Genomic DNA, 15,598 nt, shown 5'->3' with positions numbered 1-15,598 from the left:
AACCTCGATGGTCACCATGATAATTAAAATGACGAAGAATGCTCTGTCTGACAGACCAAAGCTTCAGGAACGTGTCTGGTGTGAACCGCACTTTATTCTCCACAGCCATTACAAACATCATGTGCATCAGCTATCCAGCTAGCTAACCCACCTTGTCCCTAGCCAGCTAGGTCAGTGCTAGTCGACAGTGACAGGTTAACACCCATGGGATTGTGGGCTAAATGTGCCTCAGAATATTTTCATTGATTCATTTAATAATAGCTCCTAAGCCTTTGAAAATAGGATACAATATATTTATTTATTTATATACATATATTTATATATATATTTAGCTAAATTAGCTAGTTCAGCATACAGGTTCTACGGAGGTCATGGTCTGAGCACGTCATCGGATGTCTTTTTATAGCAAATGAAGCTGTGCAAAATGTGTGCACACGTGACCGAGTTCACGTATCAACACGAGCTGGTGTTTAAACAATCCCTGATTCAGATTTACACACTGAGAAGTGCCAAAATGAACAACTGGCAGAAACACAAGCCTGCGTGTGTGTGTGTGTGTGTTTATGTGATACCTTGGGAAAACCCTTCACATGGTGAAATTCTGACAAGGTCTGAACACTAGAGACTTTCCAAAACTGAAATAAGTTTCCCCTTCACATGAAGCTCAACAACAAACAAAGTCACCCAGCAGCAGCATCTGTAGAGTCTGGAGATGTACAGAGTAGGTTTTCTCTCAGGAGATGTTTGTTTAATGTTTACAGAAGGAGTCTCCCGTGTTAGAGCTAACTGTGTAACAGTCAGGGGTGAAGCTCTAACAGGGAAAGAGAGTCTTCAGGATGGAGGAGTTTATGCACAACATTAACTGTAACTAAAAATGGATTAAAGTTTGATGGAAAAATTGTCAGGAAAGTTAGCATGAATGGAAAAGAAATATTACTATAACACACACACACACACATATATATATATATATATATATATATATATATATATATATATATATATGTGTGTGTGTGTGTGTGTGTGTGTGTGTGTGTGTGTGTGTTATAGTAATATTTCTTTTCCATTCATATATATATATATCTTAGTCTAGAAATGTGAAAAGAGTTGTGATTGAAATGATAAGGACTTCCTGTTTACTTCTAAAGAAATGCCTGTGTGGTGGGATGCTGGTGACTCAGTGCTGAGGTTACTGTAAATTCCAGACCTGCCAGAAAACCAATGCAGGGCTCTAGAGCTGCAGCACGCTCAGCCTGGATGCTGTGGAACGTTATATTATAAGATGCTTTGGATAATAAAAACCCTACCGAAACTGATCACTGTAAATCCGCACAGTGGAAAGAAGAAAAAAAAAACAACAACAACAACAACTGCACAGCAGTAATAGAGAGCAGCCTCCGTTCTGCCGGGACAGTGAACCGTGAGGGAGACATGTGCAGCGGTGACATTCAGCAGTCTTTTTATATCACACTGAGGTATATTTAGCTCGGTGCTCTGGTGCACCCACACATCATCAGTCAGAAAAACCAGGGCTGTCTGTCTTTCTGTCTGTCTGTCTCTCTGTCACAAAAGTGTCTAACGACTAACACAAAACCGAGCGATATTTCCGATAATATCATGCTAACATTTTCTCATATATATTAATATTTACAGTACATCTCATTGCTATAGCAACCTGGGAGTTTTTCTTACAACGTCTTCACACTGCCTCCCACACTGAGAAGAGGAAGAAGAAAAAAAAAAAACACCCTGAAAGTCACAGTGCTAAACAAATGCCCTAATTCACGGCGAGAGTTTCATCTCTCCGCTGTTACAGGACGGGTTTTTCAACAAGCCACGGCCTAGCAAAGAGACTCGGCGTCTCTTGAGGCGCATCCTGACTCGTTCATTCCTATTCGCTCGAGCCGACGTCAGTGTTCATTTGCTGGTAGCGGGGACTGGGATGCTGAGCTCCTTGCCCAATTCTTCCTGCGTAGCCAATCGGATGTCTTCCTCGGAGCTGGATTCCTGCTGAGGAACGCTCATGAGACGTGTGACCTCGCTGGCGTCTTCACTGCTCGTCTCCGCCTCTTCTTTTTTCTCGCTCGAGTTCGAGCCGAGGATCACCATCCCGGGGGAGTAGATGACGATAGAACCTGCAGCAGCAAGAAGATCAGTTCAGTGATTCAGCACGATTAGCCATCAACACAAGGGGAAAAATCTGGGACACAGAAACTAAAAACTTTCATTCATCAATTTGTTATTATTAAAGCCATAATGAAGTGTGTAAGGAGTGACAAATAGTAGTGTAACAGAAATACACCGATCAAGCATAGCATTGTGAGCAGTGAGAGGTGAAGTGAATAAGACTGAGTATCTCCTCATGGCACCTGTTAGTGGGTGGGATATATTAGGCAGTACGGCAACATTTTGTCCTCAAAGTTGATGTTAGAAGCAGGAAAAATGGACAAGCATAAGGATTTGAGCGAGTTTGACGAAGGACCAAATTGTGATGGCTAGACCACTGGATCAGAGCATCTCCAAAACTGCAGCTCTTCTGGGGTGTTCCTGGTCTGCAGTGGTCAGTATCTATCAAAAGGAACAGTGGTGAACCGGTGACAGGGTCATGGGCGGTCAAGGCTCATTGATGCGTGTGGGGAGAGAAGGCTGACCTGTGTGATCCGATCCAACAGACGAGCTACTGTTGCTCAAATTGCTGAAGAAGTTAATGCTGGTTCTGATAGAAAGGGGTCAGAATACACAGTGGTAGGTGGTCATAATGTTATGCCTGATCAGTGTAAATGAGACTGCTGTCCCAGTTGATATGAATTCCAGTGGTAAGTCTGAGTTCTCTGCATTAGTCACTACAGAAATGCGTGTTAGGAACGGCTAATTTCACTTCTGTAAGTTAACCCCTCGTAGTTTCGTTCCCAAACTGCAAAAACAAGACCTGCGTTGACAAAGTGTACTGGAGCTTGGCTCCGATGATGACAGGAAGTTGAGTCGCCAAGGGTGGCCTGAACTTTTTTTAGAACTTTTTTTCTTTTTTTTTTAGGATGTCCAACACCCAATGTGTAAAATTAATAAAAATAAATACGAACTGAGAAAACAATCAGGACGAGGGAAATGGTGTGGAAAGAAGAGGCAAGAACAATTAAACCAACTCACGAGCTTACATTTACCTGCTGATAAAGGAGAAACACACAAACCTTCACACCAGATCATGTGACTGGCCTTACTGCTAACTCTGCACACACACACACACACACACACATACACACACACACACACTTATTCAAGCAAACACAAACACACACACACACACAAACCCACACACACATATTTATATATTCACACATGCACACTCTCTCTCACCCATTCACACACACATAAACACACACACACACTTATTCAGAAACACACACACACTCTCACTCACACATAAACATGCACACACTTATTCAAAAACACACACACACACCCTCTCTCACTCACACATAAACACACACACACTTATTCAAAAACACACACACACACACACACTCTCTCACTCACACAAACACACACACACTTATTCAAAAACACACACACACACTGTAAACACACACACACTTATTCAAAAACACACACACACTCTCACTCACACATAAACACACACACACACTCACACACACACACACACACTCACTCACAAACCCCCCTACATACATACTTATTAATTCTCAGTCACACCCACCCACACACACAGACACACAAACTCACTCACAAACCCACACACAGATATTTATATATTCGCACACACACACACCTTCCCTCTCTCTCTCACACACACACACACTCTGATCTGTGTCTAGGACCACATGTGAAAACACTAATACACTCATTCCTGATCAGATCAAAACTCAGATCTGTGTCATGCTAGGAGAGAAATTTCTATTAGTGGGATAACAAAAAGGCAGGATCAAGCACCAAACACACACACACACACTAACTCACTCACTCACACACAAACGTGACATTTTGGCAGTTAGCAGACTTCACAGCAGTTTACATTTATCTCATTAATACAACTAAGTAGTTTAGGGTTAATGGGCCTCGCTCAGGGACCTTACTCAGGGGCCTCGCTCAGGGACCTTACTCAGGGGCCTCGCTCAGGGACTTCTTTCAGGGACCTAACGTAGGGGCCTTACTCAGGAATCTTGCTCAGGGGTCTTGCTCAGGGGTCTTGCTCAGGGCCCTCACTTGGGGGCCTCACTTAAGGGCCTTATTCAGGGAACCCGCTCAGGGGCCTCACTCAGCCTGGAGGTCTAACCACTGATCTAGCACTTCACACATCATTAGAATCCCCAGGAAGAAGAGGAAGATCAGGTTTTTCTTTTTAAAGATGACAATAAGCATGTAATAAACAATAATCTAAGATTATTAAACCTGTTTTTAGACATTTATAACTAATTTCAGTCTTGTTTTAGTCTGGCTGTATCAGCAGTCACTGTGGCGTCTGTAGCAGATGGACTGTTTCAGCCAATCGCATGCGTTCATGTGAGTTATTCAGCTGAAGAAATAGCACTGAATTTCATGATCGGAGACAAAAAACCTCAGAAAGGGAAGAGGAAATGTTTTTCTGGACTGATTAAGTGCAGTGATGACTCGGCTGGTTCTTACAACAAAAAAAGTTGATGATATAAACAGAACAGATAAAGAGAAGTGTGCGTCTAAAATCCCGGCATGAACTTTTGAATCTGCGGCTGATGTGGAACATCTGCACGAAAACAAACCAGCTATCAAACCGTTAAGCTCCTCCTCTCACCGATGTTGTTGTTGATACCGTCCGCTTTCCCGACATGCTCCATGTTCACCTGCTGAATTTTCCCCGGGGAACAACCCTGACCCTGGACTTCTCTGACCTCTCTACCGGTGTTGGTGACGTTGCTCGTAGGTAACAGCGTCTCCGTGTTGGAGTTAGGGAACCCGGGCTGCAGCACAGAGCGAGAACAAAGCAGAAATGAGCTTCTTTTTTTTTGTCTGTGTCATCAAAACGACTTGTGCAATCCTAAGCAAAAAAAGAAAAAAGGAGATAATAAAGTCACTCACATATCTTGCAAAGACTCGACCTGAAGAGAGAAGAGAAGAGTAATAATGAGATTCTCCTCAGTTGTTTTCTGTTCTCATAAAAGCACCGTGACTGATTTAAATATTGCATTGTCATAAAGTGAAAGTTCATTACAACACGCCCGAGATAAATGTGTTAAACACTCGACTTAAAGCACTCCAGTGGTTTCTCAGGTTGTATCAAACACTCGCCAGGATGTAATTCTGAAACTCTAAAGGTTGTGCGCTTTAATGGGAAAGAGAGCACGTGAGTTCTGAGCCAGTGCGGTTTACAGTAAGAGCCAGAGCGAGGGAGATTCCACTACCAGAGCCTGAATGCTGATTTTGGCTTTATTTTAGACAGAAAGGTGCACCAAAGACTTTCTAATCAGATTTCAGCTTTGCTTCTATTCCTGCATGCAGAGGAACGCTCATCACAAATGTATTTTGCATGCAAGGGAATTTTTGTTGCATAAATAGCAAAAGTTTAACGAGGTCCTCGTTTCTGCCGGTCAGAATAACACGTGGGCATCAGAGGAAAGTGCAGGATGTTGAGTCGGGTCAGGTCGGTGGGGAAAGAAAAATATATAAATATATGTATATATATGTGTGTGAACTTATTTCCAGAAGTCGGTGTGAGAAATATTTTTTAAAAAATCCACCCATGTTTACGCAGCCGGGTCGAGGAAGATGCATGAATAAATCATAAGTGTGTGTGTGTTTGTGTGTCTGTGTGTGTTGAAACACTTCCTGAGACTGAACCCTGAGAGAGATCACGTCCTCATCTGTGTCACGGGTTATAGAGCGAGGTTCTAAATCGTGATGTGTTTAAAGGATGTTCTAGATGAGATTTCTGGGATGAGCGCAGGAACGTCTTTATGATTACAGCAGCAGCTCTTCACTGGAAATCTACAGAGATTAAACACTGAAGGGTCTCCAAGACCAAGTCCTGAGTGCAGAAGCTCCAAGTGAAAGTAGATCATCAGGTCTAGCATGCAAGAGGAGATGAAGGTTACGGTCACCTTCCAGACTTCCAGTCTCTTTGGATTTTTTTCTGCTAGTGATCCATGTCCATTCTCTTCTCTTCTCTTCTCTTCTCTTCTCTTCTCTTCTCTTCTCTTCTCTTCTCTTCTCTTCTCTTCTCTTCTCTTCTCTTCTCTTCTCTTCTCTTCTCTTCTCTGGAAAGCTTTAGACTAGATGTTGGATCATGGCTGTGGGGATTAGTGATCATTCAGCTAAAAAAGCATCAGTGAGATCAGACTCTCAGATGTCGGGATGTTGAGGAGACTCCAGTTCCAGTTCATCCCAGTGGGGTTGAGTCAGAGTCAGGGCTCTGTACAGGACACTCCACTTTCTCCAAACTTCACCTTCAGACCATGGAGCTCAGGGTCTTTGTGATGCACAGGAGCATCGTCATGCTGGAGCAAGGTTTGGGCGTTTGTAGGGAAATTGTAACGCTACAGCGTACAGAGTGTATAAATGTGTGTGGTTGGAGTTTGGGGAAGAACCGCATATGGGTGTGATGGTCAGTGTAAGTCACCAGTTTCCACATCCTTCCACAGCTGTTTCAGTTGCGCTCCTGTGCTGTTGTGCTGCTGCTCTGCCAACACTAGATGGTGATGATGACAGTGAAATGCATATACACAGCGGGAAAAAATCCGCATGAATTCACGTGAAATCTGATGAGTCACTTTCACGTCACATGACCGGGTATCGGATACGAATCCGATCTGTGTCTAGGACCACATGTGAAAAGACTAATACACTCATTCCTGATCAGATCAAAACTCAGATCTGTGTCATGCTAGGAGAGAAATTTCTATTAGTGGGATAATAAAAAGGCAGGATCAAGCACCAAACACACACACATCTTGTTTTATCTACTTGATCATGTGCTATTTATTTGCAAATTCTGCACCAGAAATATGTTTGTTATTATTCTTGGTGTGTGCAGTGCATTTTGGGTACAGACCTGCACACTCCAGTTTGTACTTGATGGATCTTCTTTTGCACTTCCTGAACAGATACAGCAGTAGACACAGGCCCAGGAGGAACACACACAGAATGATCCAAGTGGTCTTCGTAGGGGGCTCCGATGACTGATCAGAGCCCTCTGCTGGAGAAACTGGAAAAAAACACTCATGCACCTTATGATGGCAGAAAACTTGTACTATGAGTACTAAAACAGAACAAGTAGGTGGAGATGTGATAATAAATAATATAAAAATATAATATAAAGCGTATTATGTCACTATATTATTTTGACAAGCATTATTACCTATGTCAGCACTCTGGCCCGATACAGCTGTGGTCTCAGATGCTACAGATGTGACTGTAGGGCTGTCTGATGACTGAATGATGTGGGTTGTGTGGGTAGAGGACAGGGGTCTCTGTGTTATGTTGTAGGATGTGTCTGATGTGTACATTTTACTCGTAGTGTCCAGTACACGTGGCTCTTTCTTTGCGTATGGCATGTCTGGCGCATCCCTCTTCTTCGTTGTGTCTGGTGTGTCCGTCTTATTTGTTATGTATGGCGTGTCCATCTTCTTCGTTGTGTCCGGCATGTCCGTCTTATTTGTTGTGTCCAGCATGTCCGTCTTATTCTTTGTGTCCAGCATGTCCGTCTTATTCTTTGTGTCCAGCATGTCCGTCTTATTCGTTGTGTCCAGCATGTCCGTCTTATTCGTTGTGTCCAGCATGTCCGTCTTATTCGTTGTGTCCAGCATGTCCGTCTTATTCTTTGTGTCCAGCATGTCCGTCTTATTCGTTGTGTCCTTCATGTCCGTCTTCTTCGTTGTGAACAGCTTGTCCGAGGTCTGGGTTTCCAGCTTGTGAGTGGCCTTATATCCACACACACGATCCGCAGTGGGAGTTCCTTCTGAAATCACCACCATCCGTAATCTCTCACAACTGAGAGAAAGACAGAACACAGAAGCAGTGAGACGTCAGCAAAAATCATCCTCACACATGGTAGGTGTTGGGGTTTTCACCGAGAACACCTACAAAAGCCATGAGTTCAGCTCAACCCACACGTCTTCCACAGAATCAGCACTCTGTACGGCATTCTGGTTGATTTTACTATCAGTTAGATATCAGCTCAAATACGTCAAGGGTCTGGAGTAATGTGATTACACAGATCCTGTGACCTCAATAGCATTTTGTTTCATTCAGAACATTTTGTTACAGTGGAGAAGACGTGTCGATGGTCCATGAGACCAGAAGCCTGATCTCCTTCTCATGTTACGTAACAACTGGAATCCACATGATGCATAAATATTTTCACTGTTGTCTTTGGTTGGATGATTGGTTAATTGGTTTTTTTTTTCTCTGTAGGCTTTAAGGTTTAATTTTTATCCTCTGGGAAGAACTCTAAGAGACGACATTTCTTATTCACTTATGATTCACTTCACGAGAGAGAATGTTTCTGGTTAAAAGATGGCACCCAGTGAGAGAGCAGACGGTAAATTCTTATTTAATCTTATAAAAGCTATGAGGTATGAGTGACTCCACCGAAGCTGGAATGGAATGAAACCTGCGTTATTAGTGATGCATCATCTGCAAATGAGTCGACTCTACCAGTTGGGCTCCTGTACATGAGCCTGTTTTTTTACACATATGTGTGTTCCGTTAACCTCGCTTTAAGGATAAATGAAAAACGAATCTATTTAGGGAGAATTATTTTTTATTCATAGCACATTTATTAAAACACCAGACGAAGTCTTCGATCACAAAAGGATTGAGTCAAATTCACTCTTGAAGGTGAGTCAATTGATCTGACTCACTGACAAGAGCCAAAATTCCCACCACTTTACACATCTACACATCAGAATGGTTTCCTCCTTCCTGCTACCGCTGGCCTTGTTTTTCTAGGTTATTTACTGTTTCCTTTCCCCCAAAAGATAAAGATATTGATTAGACATGAGATTTATTAGATTTCTTTAATATAAAGAAATATTCACGCTCTCATGTTAACGAACATAGCTTTTCTTCTTCCTGAAAGCTTCATATCTGACCTGTGTTTTCATCAATTCTCGACTTGCTCATCATCAACGAACTCGACTTACTCAGGGTTTTACAAAATTTACATTTACAATTTACATTTATTTTTTTACACATCTGGAAAGTAAAAAGTCACACACCCTCACTCTCTTTCTCTCTCTCTCTCTCTCTCTCAGCACTGAAACAGAATCTTTGCTCAAAGTAGATATGTAAATGCACGAGTGCACGAATCCAGGAGAGAGAGAGAGAGTGAGAGAGAGAGAGAGAGAGAGAGAGAGAGAGAGTGAGAGAGAGAGAGAGAGAGATAAACGCTGAAATCCACCTGATGCAGATGTTTCTGTTCAGAATGACACAGCTGGAGGTTAAGCTCAGTAAAGCCATGGGTATGTCGTGTTATAGCAGTGTTCTGAGCAGAGCATGAGTGCTGAACAAAAAAGAAAACTCCCATGCTCAGGGAATTTCAGAGAAGTGCTCATGAAGGTTGTAGGCCTTGCTGGTGAAGGTTCTGCTTCACTGATCTGTGTGCTGCTGTTTGAGAGAAACGTGATGTATCCAGAGAGAAACATTTACTTGCAGAACAATAATAATAAAATGTTATCCTGATTTGCCCTCTCACACCATATCTCAGTAATGTTATCAGATAGAGAAGATCGTTATCTCTAAGCACTTACTCCCTGTACGGCCAGCAGGATGTGTTGAGGTTAGACGTGTCGGTGAACCCGTTGATGCACGGCTCACAGTCCCTCCTGCAGGTCCCGCTCACCGGACTCTCGCAGTAGTAGCCGGGTTTGCACTTGCAGCTACGGTCAGTGTTGTCCGTGCAGGCGGTTATTTCCATTAGGTTTTTCATCTCTGCAAACACACACACACACACGGTCCATAAACAAGTCCTTGATTGAGCACACTCCTAATCGCAATCTTTTTCACATTTTCACAATCTTACGTGTGCAAGGGGTCTGGCACTTTTTACACATGCCCCTTCCGTTCATCTGAGACCAGAACTGTCCGCTGGGACATTTCTTGCATGTACAATCCTTCTGGAAGCCTGAACAGAAGAAGAAGACAGTATAAGCTTTTTCGGGGTTACTATATATATAGAGAGAGAGAGAGAGAGAGAAAGAGAGAGAGTTATACAGTGCTGGATTCATCTGAGGAAATGTTTTTAACTTCCACCTTAAGTTTTTAGATAAGGAGACGTTTGTTTATTCAACGTCTATGGAAGGAGTCCCCAGTGTCAAAGCCGGGTCAGAGATAAAAAACTTTCAGGACAGTGGAGTTTACGCTTCTTCGTGGTTTCTCTGTAACATGAACAGCTACGATTCTTTTTGTGTCAAAGACAGAAATGTTAACAGAAGCGATGGTCGTGAGGGAAAGAGTATTTACAGCTGCTATAAAACGTGGACTTGTACGATGGATGTTCAACAACACAAACAGAAAAAAAGTAAAAGGTGTGTTTTAGTTATTTAAAATATATAAAAAGACTTGCTGTGGCTTGTGTCAGTAAACACACTGGTGTCTGATCCCTCACTAACTCAGCTCAGCTGTCATAACACGACTTGCCATGAGGCTGCCACCTGCACTACACAATGACTGTACGCCTGGTTCAGAAATGACTGGCCAAACTTTTCTTTTTCAAGTAACACAAAGAGGACAGCTCAGAAATCCGATGCTGACAGTAAAAACAAGTTTGACATCGAAGTTTGCTGGTAAACAAGATGAGAATTAACAGATTTAGAGATTAAGCGGGTGAGTGCAGCGAAGCAGCTCCTGACTCAGAATGGGTGTGATATATATCTATATATATATATATATCTTTCTTTCTTTTTTTGACTGACCTCATAGTTCAATCTACATACATGATTTACATAGACACACACACACACATATATATATATATATATGTGTGTGTGTGTGTCTATGTAAATCATGTATGTAGATTGAACTATGAGGTCAGTCAAAAAAAGAAAGAAAGATATATATATATATATATATATATATATATATATATATATATGTGTGTGTGTGTGTCTATGTAAATCATGTATGTAGATTGAACTATGAGGTCAGTCAAAAAAAAAGAAAGATATATATATATATATATATATATATATATATATATATATATATATATATATATATATATATGTGTGTGTGTGTGTCTATGTAAATCATGTATGTAGATTGAACTATGAGGTCAGTCAAAAAAAGAAAGAAAGATATATATATATATATATGTGTGTGTGTGTGTCTATGTAAATCATGTATGTAGATTGAACTATGAGGTCAGTCAAAAAAAAAGAAAGATATATATATATATATATATGTGTGTGTGTGTCTATGTAAATCATGTATGTAGATTGAACTATGAGGTCAGTCAAAAAAAAAGAAAGATATATATATATATATATATATGTGTGTGTGTGTGTCTATGTAAATCATGTATGTAGATTGAACTATGAGGTCAGTCAAAAATAAAAGAAAGATCTGCCCCACGTTTTTGTTCTGAACTTCTGAACTGAAGGGTGGGTCAGTGAGTAAACGTTCCAGTTCCCCTTCACATGCCTCTTTTTTTTCCTGATTAAAAGGCTCACTCAGATGGTGTAACAGATAAAGGTCTGGTGTGAGCTATGCACAGCCACATCAACAGTACAGATGTGTTTGTAAGCAAAGTTTGTAAGCATTACTCATGCAAAAAAAGCCTGTTTGCTAGGGTTGTGTTCTGAAAAAGGCCTGCATGCTACATGCTGATGCTTGATGATATTTCCTTTTTATTTACACAATAACTGACAGTCTGTACACAAGAACATTCCATTCATGAGTGAACAGACCATAACGGGAAAAGGACCAAGGGATTTGCATATACACCTCAGACACACAAGCTGATATAAGAGTGTGATGTCGTACATGTGACGCTTCTGTGGAAATCCTCTAAATGCCAGTCCCATTATTTGTTTATTTATGACGTCACCTGTATGAACTGCATAATTTTCTCAAGTAAGTGTCATGCCTGTTGCTCAAACTTACCATGCGGACATGACAGCTGACAAGCTGCCTTGGTATCTGCTGGAGGGATCTAAAAGGAGACAGAAGGTTAGTTGGATCGTTTCTTAATCCGCTTTGAGTCAATTCTGACACAATCAGCACTGACAAAGTGCTAACACATCTACCGTGGAGCCTCAAATCATTTCTGGGAATTTGTACACGCTGTTTTAACCAAGCCAAACCCGCGAACACAACCAAATGACAGCACTGTATACTCCACCACCAGGTTGTTGAAGCTTCTTGTGGCAGCAGTCCAAAAACAATGCACCGCTAAACCGCACTCATTTATGAATTAAAAGGAAGAAGAGAAAAAAGTGCACTTTGCAGCAAGGCATGTCACTGTGTAATGTACAAGATGAATGGATGAGGAAACAGATGGCTCTTTACATCAGGATGCACTAAAACCTTCAGGAAACTATGTGGCCGGTACAAAAAAAAACAACAACCTTTTTACATATCTGATCTGATAACCACAATATATATATATATATATATACATACTAAAGATGTTCTGCACTGTGTTAAAGGTTTGGGGGTAGCGTTCAATGATAAGTGTGTGTGGTGCACTGTGAAAAAACACACACACACACAAACCAACCGAAAAAAGAAAACTTCACCACTATGATCTGTTTTAGAATATCTGGAAGCAGATCAGAAAAGCAAGCCATGTCAGATAAATAGTGCTGAAGGCTAGAGATGAGTGTGAATCCTACCAGTAAATCTGTACCACATCGCCACATACTGAACAATCATCTCTCAAATGCCTGGAAATTCTTTGATGCCTTTAGGGCTAACCTACATACTGTGCTGTGAGAAATGGCTCAGCATGAATTAGATACGAGGATGTTGGACCTGAAAATCGCCTGCTAAGCCGACAGAAGTTTAATCGAGATTACAGGTGCACTCGGGTCTAATCAGCAGAAAAAATGATGATCCTTCATTTCATCACAGGAACATGAATAAAAGGCATGCACAGAGAAAAGTCTTACATTATATATATATATATATGTATATATATATATATATATATATATATATATATATATATATATATATATATATATATATATAAAGACGCACGCGCACACACACGCGGTATCAAAGTATTAATTAATCAATTAAAGTCGAGCATCACTCAAACTTTCTGAGCAAAAGACACCAGAATTCAGAGCTTACTTCAAGCAACAGGATGAAAAGCACCAGCCATGGCAAAAGCGACCATTTCATCTTGATTTTTTCTTTCAGAGATCGAGTGATCCTGCTGCTTCATAAATCCAAAATCAGCTCGAGTCTAATGAATCGTTTCGAAGTTTGCCGCTTATAAACGAGTGACGTGGTCCGCGCGCGCGCACACACACTCTCTCACTTTCTTTCTCTCTCACACACATACACACACTCTCTCAGACGTGGCTCATTTCAATAATGCACACTCACAGATAGAAAGGTAAAATGAATTGTTAACGTTTAACCATGTTAGGCTTTATAAAGACACGTTTCGTTATGACCTCAGCCCTAGAGTAATGCGCCTTCTGCGCTGAGGTAAAAGTACATTTCATATAAATCCACACTTGCAGCGCATGGCATACAATATCTGATATCACTCATACTCTCTCTTACTTTAGAACACTCTATAATACACGAATCCTCTCTCATTTCTTCATTTATTACCTCAGCACGTTTGTATAAACACTGGGGTAAAAGTACATTTCATATAAATCCTCACTCGACTAGCAGTGCATGTCATTAAATATCTAGCACTCATACTCTATAATACACTCATCCTCTCTCATTCCTACATTTATTACCTCAGCACGTCTGTATAAACACTGAGGTAAAACAGAATTCTCTACATTACACATTCAATACTTATTCCATTTAAGTTGCCACTCCTCTTCTCTCTTTTTCACACACACACACACACACACACTCAGACAAGGGATGTGCATCATTTCTAGATATAATACCTCAAACCTGTTATGATTTGTCACCTCAGCAGCATGATCCAGTTTAAACCGTCTACATCCCATTTGACTCATAGTCAGGAAATACCTTGACCTTTATTTATCACTGCTGTGGTACCCTCTAGCGAACACCTTTGGCACCTTCAGTACGTCTCCTTTACCTGTAGGGTAATGTGCATTTATAGTGCACGTAGTGTACCTTTGTTCTGAGGATTATTTTATCTCATTAAAATGCACAAGAGTAGTCCTTCAGGGTCACTTCAGTACCCTGAATTTGATTTATACCTTAATTACATAACAGATCTCATAATTTCAAAGTGTAGAGCAATAGTCTGAATATTTCTGGGCGCTTTTTATTGGTGAACTTTCCGAGGAGAAAACAAGTTAGACTAAAGCAGACATTATTTCTAACCCAAAGTGTTTTGCAGTAGATTAAACCCTAATTCATTCGAAATTGGTGCTTACAGCAGAATGCAAATGTGAGATTTTACAACAGAAACCATCCCAAACGTATTTCCAGAACTTTCTAGCCATCTCTCAGACACACAGCAGAGGAGAATCTTGTGAAGAATCCACGTTCATTCTGGTTAATCTTCACATACATCTTTTTTTTTTTTTTGGTCAGGCAGAGCAATTTTGTCGGTTTCCAAAAAAACAACAACAAAATAACCAACTGGCTCAGTGGTCAGAAATTCACACTGAGAATGACTGTACAGTTGACCATTAAAAAAAAAAAAAGTCACTTGTGGTTGTGTTTAAAATCCCCCAAACACGGCTGGATGTCCTCCAGTCATACCAGAAACCTGCTGTATGAAGAGCCAACTAACTCTGAGTTTCACATAAAACCCCGAAGCCATGCCTGAGGGACTGAACCCTGCTCATTAACCCAGAGCAACATTTGTAATAAAAGCTAGAGAAAGCCTCTGCTCTGCCTTTTTTTTTTTTAATCAGCAACCTTATTGTCCTCTCAGTTCGAACCACAGCAGAAACATGCAGAAGTGTGTCATCTCTTTCATCCACAAGATAAAAGACTTGATCATATCGTTTCATGAAAAGTCAAGGACGTCAGTTGGTGAAGTAAAAACAATAATCTTTATAGGATCAGAATGAGACGGAAGAGTTGTGTGTGTGGGGGTGATGCAGTTTTTCTTTTTTGAAGAAAAAAAAAACCTGACATAACAGCCCTGGGTTCTGGACGGTGTTTACTTAGAAAGGTGTGGACTAATTCTTTATAACAGAAGCTGTGACCGTATTCATTTATGCAATTCGTGCACTCATTCTGATCCCTTATCATTTCTCACACAGGGACCTGTAACGTCGTGATCTGTGGATACTAATAAATGTATTAAGAAAAGTGTTAATTAAGAAAGAAAACATTTACGAAAGGAGGCTGTAGCAGTCTGTTAGAAATATTTCTGATATTGGAAGGTCTTTAGGATGGGAGTGAGAGAGAGAGAGAGAGAGAGAGAGAAAGACAGAAAAAAGCAAGAGCGAGAAGAGAGAGAGGGAGGGAGGGAGAGAGAGAGAGA

General features: G+C 41.0%; 1 protein-coding gene across 8 annotated transcripts in view; it reads right to left on the bottom strand.

The window, feature by feature from the left end:
- Positions 1-1,017: 1,017 nt before the first annotated feature.
- Positions 1,018-15,598, bottom strand: part of LOC131342514 (uncharacterized) — a 43,991-nt gene continuing 29,410 nt past the window's right edge. For all 8 annotated transcript variants that reach the window (XM_058373504.1, XM_058373505.1, XM_058373508.1 and 5 more), the window contains 8 exons: positions 12,091-12,139; positions 10,010-10,111; positions 9,738-9,918; positions 7,346-7,977; positions 7,040-7,192; positions 5,071-5,090; positions 4,787-4,952; positions 1,018-2,135 (listed from right to left, as the gene is read on the bottom strand). In XM_058373504.1, coding sequence (XP_058229487.1) covers positions 1,918-2,135; positions 4,787-4,952; positions 5,071-5,090; positions 7,040-7,192; positions 7,346-7,977; positions 9,738-9,918; positions 10,010-10,111; positions 12,091-12,139 — 1,521 coding nt within the window. In that variant the 3' untranslated portion in view covers positions 1,018-1,917. The remainder of the gene's footprint in view (positions 2,136-4,786; positions 4,953-5,070; positions 5,091-7,039; positions 7,193-7,345; positions 7,978-9,737; positions 9,919-10,009; positions 10,112-12,090; positions 12,140-15,598) is intronic.

The sequence above is a fragment of the Hemibagrus wyckioides genome, linkage group LG21 (genome assembly GCF_019097595.1).
Source record: "Hemibagrus wyckioides isolate EC202008001 linkage group LG21, SWU_Hwy_1.0, whole genome shotgun sequence".
Classification (NCBI taxonomy): domain Eukaryota; kingdom Metazoa; phylum Chordata; class Actinopteri; order Siluriformes; family Bagridae; genus Hemibagrus; species Hemibagrus wyckioides.
The sequence above is the reverse complement of the archived record's forward strand: the minus strand, read 5'-3'. Positions and strand labels throughout refer to the sequence as shown.